The sequence below is a fragment of the Homalodisca vitripennis genome, chromosome 7 (assembly GCF_021130785.1).
Source record: "Homalodisca vitripennis isolate AUS2020 chromosome 7, UT_GWSS_2.1, whole genome shotgun sequence".
NCBI classification, from domain to species: domain Eukaryota; kingdom Metazoa; phylum Arthropoda; class Insecta; order Hemiptera; family Cicadellidae; genus Homalodisca; species Homalodisca vitripennis.
In genome coordinates this window covers 137067302-137078265 of record NC_060213.1, presented here as the reverse complement: position 1 = coordinate 137078265, position 10964 = coordinate 137067302, and the positions used below count along the sequence as shown (strand labels likewise).

Here is a 10964-nt window from a genome sequence, read left to right as displayed (position 1 = left end):
TTTTGTATAACGATCATTCCCCTTCCTATCTGTCTGAACGCTTTTCTTTCATGTCTGAAACAAGCAATTGGAATACTCGACGTGGAGCCTCTCTGTTATCTATTCCTGTTCATAGATCCTCTATTTTACAGTAAAATCATTCACAGTCTCTGCTTGTCGACTTTGGAATAATCTCCCGGATCATATTAGAGGTATTCGTAGTCGGGAACGGTTTCGGGGGGTGCTTAGGGACCATCTGTTTTGGGCCTCTTCGGGTTGACGATATCGTGGCATAGGGTATGGGACGATGGCTTTTGTATGAATGGTGATGGGATGAATGTCTGTTAAATTCCTTGTAAGTTTTATTCTATGTATTTTATTTTTAGTTTCATAGAAAACCTTTGTTTCATTTTATTACTTTATATAAATAGATATTATAATTTTTGATTGTAAAATAGTAATGTAAACTGTATTGTGGCTCTTGTTTTACAGTAATAGTAGAGTTTATTAATTTATGGTTAGGTGTAAGAGAGGACTTAATAGTCCTAACCTCGCCAATTGAATATGTTTTACGTTGTATTCAATAAAGTCATTTTTCATTTCATTTCATTTCATTTCATTTCACCAAATATTTTGTTTGATTCAGATGTAATAAGGTTTAAGTTCAATTTTGTTCACGAAAATTTACTGCTTGTTTTTAAAGCTCACATTTGTTTGGAACCTGCAGTGAAACGCTTCTATAGAGGGATGGAAAATCAACGAGTCCATACATAAAACAATGATTTATAGTATATAAAATGCTGTTTTCTTATGTTTTAAAATATTTCAAGGAATCAACAAAATTTTATGATAATGTAAACCGATTCCAGATGGCCTCCCTGGACTGGACTATGTGACTGGGACAGCAGGATGTACAATATGGATGTGAGTCTGGAACTGGAGCGGCACTTCTTGCTGGACAACCAGAGCTTCTCCAGCGCCTCCAGCAGTGAGCTGTTCCTCTGCGATGAGGACTCCAGCCACAGTGACTGCTCCAGCTACAGCTACTCCAGCGACCAAGAGTCTGGAGCAGGTGAGACCTTTTCCTCGATAAGATGGGTTTCCATGAAAATATCAAAACATTTTCTGAAAATTGCAGCAATTCCAGTTACAGAATCGTTTGTGCTGCTTTTTATGTTAGTAGGGGAAAGACTGTTTGTACATTTCAGGAGATGAAATAAGCTTTACGGGCTTACTATTGTAATATGAAAAATATACAGGATACAGTTTTAAAGCTACGTTCACACTGGCAAGTAGTTTTGTGTAAAATTACTATTATCTAGGGTGCGGTGTCGTGAAGCCGATCGTGAGAACGGGGAAGCAGTGTCGAACGGGAAAAACTGTCAAGTCTAAAGAGATTCGTGTGCTAGCGAAAAGGGTCGGTAAGTTGTTCACGAAAATTGGAAAGCGGTATCGAACAGAAAAACTGTTAAGTGTAAACAAATCCCTGTGCTATAAACCTGTGTCGGACAATTGTTCATGAGAATTGGAAAGCTTTTTCGAACAGGAAAACTGTTAAGTCTAAACAAATCCCTGTGCTAGCAACCTGTGTCGGACAATTGTTCATGAGAATTGGAAAGCGGTATCGAACAGGAAAACTGTTAAGTGTAAACAAATCCCTGTGCTAGCAACCTGTGTCGGACAATTGTTCATGAGAATTGGAAAGCGGTATCGAACAGGAAAACTGTTAAGTCTAAACAAATCCCTGAGCTAACTAGCGACCAGTGTCGGACAGTTGTTCATGAGAATTAGAGAGCAGTCTCGGATATTACAGTGTAAATTCCAAATATTGCTGAGATATCACTTTCGTGTATGAATATATCTCGCACATTTTTAACAGACTGTCATAAGTACATTCGACAGTACTCGTGATTAATATTGTTTATCCTTATTCTTGTTATACGTCAGTAGTCAGTAGTAGCGCCCGCAAAATATGCCGGTCTATCACTACTGAAGCTACAATATCAGCCCCTTCAGATAAGCCTTATCAGTAGCTTCTGATAAGAACATCATTATATTTCTTATCTCTGCCCACCTTTTGTTTATACACCTCACATTATTGTAGCAATCATAGTGTTATCTGTAATAATTGAAGTATGTTTGATCCTTTTATAGAGCATAGGCTGCAATATAGTGGTTAAATATAGTTTTACGTTTTTCTAATAATATTTATACTAACTTTATTGTTTTAAATATTTTGTTCACTACAACTATTGAGACTAATTTGGACAATGTTCACAAACATGCAGAAATTAGTTACAAATATATGGTTTCTCTCTAACACCTTCGATATCATGGGTCTAGTTAAGGTGTTAAGATCACTATGAAATAAATAATTAAATTAGCGTTAGAAACTGGAATTCATATGTGTAATAATATATTTAACATCGGTATCTCCATGGTTCGTACTCTTCATTGGCACTCACCTGAAATACTTATATTGACAACTCAAGTGATTATTGGTAATTAGTAATAAAACTAAATATGTCTATTTAAATAGTTCACTCCAATACCATATGTATTGAGGAGTACACGTAATATTCCCAAAACTCTTTGGGGGGCGCAAAGAAGTTACATCAAATTCACTTAAGCGTCGACACACTTAAGTCCTTGTTTTGCACAATTTTTTCACCACTGTTTCCTAAAAATATTACCACACTCGAAAGAGTTTCAAAACTACGGCAAAAAACTACATAGTAGATTTAAAAATTAGGATCTTTATATTTCAATGAGATTAAAAAGGGTTGCACAGTGAAAGGGTGGTTGGAAAAGCGATTTCGGCAACAACTTTCAACGTAGAACTCTACTTTCACTAAGCTACAACTAACCACATTAGAACTAGGCCTCTGTAAATATTTTTTTAAGGAGAGTTCGATGCTCTTCTGTCCGTCCTCATGGGCCACTGGCCTGTACGAGGATCTTATCAAATAGAATAAGGAGGAGAGTCGATACAGTACAAGGTCGATGGTACTGATACAGACAGGATTTGAACCTGCGATATCTCTAACTCAAACCCAAAGTCCCACGACTTAGGCCGCTCGGCCATCGGCACTCCCTACTTACAATACATCTAGCATATATACATGTATATATATATATATATATATATATAATATATATATATATATATATATATAGCAATACATACAGCAGATATGCATTATTGGCTACTATATATAAACTTATGATAACCACAAATTAATGTTATATTTAAAATTATCTCTTGGGTAAGTACGAGATTTTGAAAAAGACGCCTACGACCGCTAATTTGTCTGATTTACGTCCAAAGTGGCCAAATATTTCTCTTAGTTATTGTAGGTCTAACAAATAATTTTAACTTGTTTGATGTAAACCTAACTTGCCTCACATGACTGACCTCACTTCGGCAGGGCGACTGAGGCCGCGGCGCCGAGGAAAATGTCCTCAGCAGCAGATCCAGCAGAGGCAGGCGGCAAACCTCAGAGAACGTCGCCGCATGCAGAGCATCAACGACGCCTTCGAGGGTCTTCGAGCGCACATCCCCACGTTACCGTACGAGAAACGTCTCTCCAAGGTAAGAAAGACTGCATTAACCTGCGGTCCAGGAAGTACACCTTCCGAGAAGAGTATACTTTTACTAGAGCAGCCTGCATGAAAATAGACCGTTGGTGGCTGTTGGGATTTTATTCCCCCTCAACACCCCGCACCCAGCACTGTTACCAGTTTAACGTGCACAGAAAAATTACTGATCCTTCTCAACATGTGTTGAAATTAAGACAACACCAGCTGTTAGAGTAAACAAACATTGCTCACCCAGCAGGGATCACTTCCATCTGTTTATACCACTATCAGTTTGAAGCAAACCAACAACCGATGTGACACTTAAATCTGGCCGACTTTATGGATGTCCAGGAGCGGCACATCACTAACCACAAATGTCGAGATTCTGGGTTCAAGGGCAGTTCGATAGGTCTAGTCTACTGCGGGAGATGACTTGGAGTTGGTGGGGTTGGTTCCCTAACCTCAGAGGTTCGTACTAGCCTCAACAAGGGTGTGCCACCTTGACCTGCCTACTTTGACTGAGAGGCTGGTTCAGAGCTGGCCTCCTCTTCTTCCGAGGACACATGACTTTGAGATTAGTGCCCTAATTCTTCCTCGTGGATCTTGACAGGAGGCGGTCCCTATCCCCCAACCTTACCCATCTTTCCTAAGAGAACAAAAAAACATCGTATATTCATACGTTATGCAGACAAAGTGTAGATCAAACAGGCGTGTAATCATAGCCACGTCATAGCGGAAACAGGTGGTGGTCAGCAGAAATTTGGCAACACCGCCTCATGTAATCGTACTATTTTGGTGAAGGCTGCTCTATAAATATTGTAGTAATTATTAAAAATTCTCCTAATCCATGTTGTCTGTCTGTCCATCTGTATGGCAACTCTGGATAGAAAGATTAAAAATTGGTTACTCTTTATGTAAAGAGGAACTCTATTAAATTTGGAATTAAAATTATTACATTTGGAATTAAAATATCAAAGGGCAAAAAGGTACCCTTACTGACAGTTCAGTTGGACCCTTCTATATTCCGTGTTATGTAATAACACTTCATCTATTTTCTGTTTCAAAAATCCAAAATTAAACCAATACTCTGTTCCAAGAAAGGTGGAGCTTTATTGCTTATTTCCGCTTATAAGCAGTAAAAGCGTCTTGAAGCTGCCAACTATATAAAAGGAAATAAATAGTGAAACGGAGGATGATAGGAAGGGAGTTTCACCTACTAACTGACAACTTTAATCCGCCCATACAACATGTTTCTTGTGCTATCCGGCTGTTCGCGGGATGGAAAGTGGGTTGAGGAAAAGGACGTTGAAACATCACAATTAACGTAACCTCTCTTTCAACGTTGGACAATTAAAATTTCCAGTTGTGTCCAAATAATGATTTTGATTTAACTTGGCAGGTGGACACGCTGAAGCTGGCCATAGGCTACATCAACTTCCTCAGCGAGCTGGTGAGGACTGACCGGGGTGGTCTCTGTGACGTAGGCAAGGGCGCAGCCCTCGGACGTACCCGGAACTGCAGGGAGGACGGCAAGAAGGTCATCGTAAGGGGTGAGTTTCAGTCATTGTCTGCTCACGTTCTACGGGGTAGTTACGTGAACATTGTGTCAGTGCAAAGTATACGGTATAGCCCTCGGACGTACCAGGAACTGCAGGGAGGACGGCAAGAAGGTCATCGTAAGGGGTGAGTTTCAGTCATTGTCTGCTCAGGTTCTACGGGGTAGTTACGTGAACATTGTGTCAGTGCAAAGTATACGGTATAGCCCTCGGACGTACCAGGAACTGCAGGGAGGACGGCAAGAAGGTCATCGTAAGGGGTGAGTTTCAGTCATTGTCTGCTCAGGTTCTACGGGGTAGTTACGTGAACATTGTGTCAGTGCAAAGTATACGGTATAGACAGTTCACTATACTCAGTAATGTAATACTAAAATGGACTTTCGATATCCCTGCACTAAAAACATATATCATCACTTAATTATATGCGTTGATTTTAATGTTGTAAATGCCATTTTTTGCTAGAGGTAAAAAACTAAAACTAAAACTAGAGGTTAGTTTATACAGGGTGTCCCGTAGCTCTCGTGACAAAGGTATACCAAGTTATTGCTCAGGTTAAGACAAATATATTTTACCAAGGTCTCCGATGCTTAGTTTCCCATCTGTCTGTCATTGCATAGAATCAAATTGTGTTGTGAACCCTATAAGGCTTTTTAATAGTGGAAAGTTTGCGTCTCTCTGAAAATAAAGGATGCAAAAGAGGAGATTTTAGCGTGGTCTAGCTGTTGAATCTTACGCCCTGTAATAAGAAAATACAGTAAATAAGTGCCACCCCGCGACCCTCCCCCACGATACAAAGTATCGATATAACGCTACAGTTGTCACAATAGTATTCCGCCCGCCGCCAGTCCGTCTGTCTCGACCCTCCAAAGTGTTCCGACCCTTGAATTAGCCCTCAATTTGCGGAACGAACGGCACCGAGTCTATTAATTCCATTGTTGCGAGGTTCCGGTCCGCGACCCGTGTGGGGGATGAGCAGAGCTAGCAGCTGTTCCAGCAACAACACGTGACGTCATACGATACGCCCTTTAAACTTTGCTTAATTCCCCCCCACCCCCCACCGTAGATGAAGTGTTTGGAGTCGACTTAGAGAACTTCGATTTTGCGTGTCCTAATAGACAAGAAGATGGACGAGATTACATTGTAATTCATGTATTTTTTAGACTATTTATAGGGGTGGAATGCTTCTATGAGACAATCTGGAAGTGAAATGTAACCATCAAATTGAGGAAACAGGATTTTTCCGGACATTTTCCAACGTTCAGAGATTACAAAAACAGTAATACTACGTTTCAAGATCTGCAATCTGATCTCTTCTTCGGGTAAATAACTAACCTAACGCATAATTACAAACTAGGTTAAAATGAACAAATTATACCAGAGCGTTGTGACACGCCTAAGTCAGGAATCACACATGTTGTGTGTCAACTTCACTAACTCCAAAATATGCCCTTAATAAAAAAACTAAATACAACACTAATTATTAAAGCTGAATATACAGAATGCAGGTCACAATAGGCCTGCATTCGCCGACCAACCACCTACGATTGACCAGAGGCCAATAGCAAATGGCGATCGTCACGGCCACAAGATTACGTTGTAACTATTTCTTTTTAATTATTCAACGTAAATATGTAACGGGAATATAAATAGGAGTGGAATGCGCCTATGGGACAATCTGGAAGTGGAATGCAACCATCAAATTGAATTGGTACACACTATATATGCGCATTACTACAGTCAGAATTACATTCAATGTACCTTTGATCCAGCAATGCATCGACAGAATGGAACATCTAAGACACCACACTTTTACACATTTGGGACGTTTTGAACCGAATTGAATTTTTGAAATGGTCTCTAGGGGAATTTTGACCAATTCGGCACCAACGTTTTGCTACTGTAATTTTATGTTCGGAAGTTGGCAACGCTGACGCAGACGTTGTTAACATGATTGTTCCAGGTCAATTCTCTATCAAAGAACAACACAAGAAACTGTGTTAATTTTGCTCTCTCTATAGAACATCATAAAGACAGCATGGCACACTGCATTTTAATGACGGCAGAAATGAATGGTTTTTAATTTAAACGATTTTCTTTTCAATTTTATTTAAGTGAAAGAATAAATGCTAAAATTCAATAGTTTGGACGACGGTTATACCCAAATCTGTTTTTGACTTGAGTTTTATATCGGAGAGTTAATCTCACATTACAAACATTCCCACGATGATTAACTGAATTCATTCTTCAAACGTAAATTAGAAAAAGTACAGATCTAGAACCCTGAGGAACACCGCAGGTCGTTTTAATTTTGTTTAAGACTACGTTTGACATTTTTACACAATGAAATCGATTTTTAAGATAAGAAATTACCCATAAATGTGGGGACTCTAGTCGTAAAAATGTTCTCTTCAACTGATTCAATAATATCTCATGGTGTACATAGTGAAAAGCTTTGGACAGATCTTACCGATATTTCTTCAAATTGTGGAGAAACGAAGTGGGATGGAATGCGGAAGCGAGGATTCCTCAAAAAATCATCAATAAACTCAGAAATTGTGATGGAGGTCTCAACAAGAATAACCTATAATCTTATTGCTGAAGTGAAATGTCACAACAGGATAACGCTAGAGTAATAAACATTGACTATGTTTTTGGATATTACAATGCTCTTATCTTCTATGGCCATCTTGTGGTTTTCTAATGGACTTCTGATTCACACCGCATCAAAACATTACTGCCACAATTACAATTTTGTGATATTTCATCCTAGTAGTGGAACGCAATCGGTCAGGAGGTGTTAAACCAGGCACCGATCTAATGATCCTAAATAACCAAATATATGGTCCTGTAATTCGGTTTCTTGAAAGTTGGTGTGTGTGGACGATTTGGGGGTAGAAGTTCTGGAATCGGCTGTATCGCGTGTTCTTTCAATTCATTGGAGCCATTGGACAGGTTTCAGTAGTTGCCTTACAAGATCGAAATCTACATGGTTCAAAATCCACGTAAAACTGTAGGACCGATTCGCTTAACATTTTTTATGGTATTAAAAACAGGAAACAGTTTACTGTAACCAATTTAAAATCTCTTTTTATTAAAATTTTTATCCTCGTAACCTTAATTCACATTCACTTTAAAATACGCAACTGGTCGGTATTCATTTGTCGTAGGCCCTTTAAACCCTTTAAAAACACTGACACGTACCCAAAACTACCCTAGAATCTTATAATTAGGCCTATATAAAATATTTCCGGCACGCGATTTTAAATTCCCCTCTGTTAATTACATCCAGGTGGTGGAATCCCAGGTGTCTGTGCGTGAGTCATTTATGGTACACGTGCACGACATTACCCGTCAATCATGGCACGGCACAAATATACTTCCGGTGGACCAATCGACCGTGACCAGGCAGATTTGACACCACCTGCCCTTTCCCGTACCATCGCCCATTACCAGCCCTTAATGGGCGTATTTGTTTGTGTGTTTTCTGAGCCAGCCACGAGAAATTTGTGGGAGGGCTTACGCATCTAGGGATTGTACTTAACTCAAATTGATGATAAAGTGGTGCAACTCGTTGGCAAGGACGTAACCAGCAAGAGGGTCCAAGGGGTCCGGACTCCCCAATTTTAAAAACTTGAGGTTCCAAGAAATATAAGTGTTTTAGACTATGATGCATTTGTTTAGACGGAGGCTTATAACGACTAGATTATGGATTAGAAAGTGCTGGACCAGGATGTAGCCAGCGAGGGGTCAATGGGGCCCGAAACCTCCCCCCCCAATTCTTCCAATTATTTTTTTAGTGAACGATTATTATTATTATTTAAATAATATATTATTACTCACATGTAACCAGCGAGGGGGTCACAAAAACTTGAGTTTCCACAAAATATCAATGTTTTAGACTAGAATACATTTTTTTAGACTGAGACTTAAACCTTATAACGACTAGATTAATTTTTTAGTAAACGATGTTATTATTATTTAAATAATTCAGTATTACTGACGTGTACTTCTGAAAGATCGTTCTCAATAAAGAAACGGGTCAAGACCTTATTAGGAAAATAAAATGAGGCCTTACTCCCTGTCCACTACGGGAAAATGTCAGTTATCTGGACCTCCCACGTTTTTTTGTGGCTATGTTCTTGCTTGTTGGGATGGGATTTTTATAAACATACAAAACCAGTTCTTTAAGATATCTTTGCTAAAAACAAGAATAATACAACATGAATGTTAACTTCCGATCACCTTTTCTTAAGAATCTGACACTATCATAAACTTTACTCCTGGAATCTGGAGTCATGTTCGTCTGAAGAGATAAAAAAGAAACTGTGACGAAGCAACTTAAAATGCTGTACATCACTTTGACATCACTAACACATAGATTAAAAAATATAGTGCAATCTAGGTAAATAGGTATTCTCATTATCTCATAAAGTGCACAATTGAGATTCCAGATGCTGCACTAAGAATAAGGTGAACTGGATCACTATTATAGGCACACAAATTCAGTTTTTCAATTTCCATCTTTTTCAGCAAACCCGTTAGTTCTGTTATAAGGGAGATGAGCTTAGTAACATTTTACATCATAAGTTTAAAAGTGGCCACCAGCTGAAAAAAATAAAGTTATAAAATATCTGAAGGACATACGGATACCAACTGCCCAGCTTTAAAAGAATATCTCAGAGTTTTGACATTGTTTAGTGATGCATTAAGACTAAACTAAAAAGGAATTGAGAAAAATGTACAGAAAGTTGTATTTTTAAAATTGGACATGTAATATGGATCTACACAAGTCTTTTTGGATACTTCATATGAAGAATGCAATACATAGTAAACAATTATTTTTTAAAGTTTGTTATTGACAATGGATGATTTGAAAGGATTGGTTATATACATTTTATAGTACAATATAACTATAGCAATTTTATTGTCTGAAATGCTAATGGCATACAAGTTTATGCATGTTTGTAATATTGTACCAATTTTTAAACGTAAACATTGGTGTTCCAAAAACAATCTCAGAAACCAATCTTTATTTTAGGATTTCAACAAGATCCGAAAAGTTTTTACAAGTAAAAAAGTAAAAAAATCAAAGTATATTTGTCTAAAACCATATTTGGATATTTGTACCATGGCACTAAAAAACAATTTTTTGTGATTGTAAAAAGAATTAGAGGCGACCGTCAATCAACTCCAGCACCTTCTAGTAGCTTTAGATATTCTGACTGCTTTATTCAAATGGTACCTTGTGTGCAGGTGCTTACGGGTCTCCCTATGCCACACACTCACTGTCCTGGTCCAGCAACAAGGAGAACGGCTGCACAGGAGTCATGTACGCCAAGGTGTGGACTCCAGAGGACCCAAGGGCCAACAAGTCCTCCGCCAACACATCCTCCTCCTTCACAATGGAGAGTTAGAGGACGCGTTATCCTTCTCGGGGCGCTATCTAAGCCAGGACCTATCCTGATCTTGGATTTGCCTTGATTAGTAGAAGAACTTCTACAGACAAATATTTTTCCCCAGATTGGGAAATTTTCCTCTGGAAAATTCATTCGGATGGGGTGCTCGCTCTAAAATAAGAAGTTGTCCAAAGGCCTGAAGGAATATCTCTTTGGGAAGAACTACTCCTGATGAAGATTTGATCCTGAGGTGGAAAATCGTCTTGAGGAAGAGAGATGAATGAAGTTATTTTAGTCTCTCAATAAGGGTAGTATCTTCAACATTTATCTTCGTTAAGATTTGATCCTAAATGAAAACTTGTTCTCAGATCGTATTTACATAAAAAGGATTTGTTGAGTGAGGATCCGTCACCAGGAAGAATATGTCTCCAAGATTTTCCAACTCAAACCAATA

At 38.6% G+C, this 10964-nt stretch overlaps 1 protein-coding gene across 1 annotated transcript; it reads left to right on the top strand.

Moving 5' to 3' along the window:
- The first annotated feature begins 854 nt into the window (after positions 1 to 854).
- LOC124366607 (pancreas transcription factor 1 subunit alpha) lies at positions 855 to 10754 on the top strand. The gene is made up of 4 exons (XM_046823205.1): positions 855 to 1051; positions 3408 to 3571; positions 4958 to 5108; positions 10368 to 10754. Exons 1-4 carry the CDS (start codon positions 889 to 891, stop codon positions 10526 to 10528), a joined length of 639 nt encoding a protein of 212 aa, XP_046679161.1. The 5' UTR covers positions 855 to 888; the 3' UTR covers positions 10529 to 10754.
- Positions 10755 to 10964: the final 210 nt, after the last annotated feature.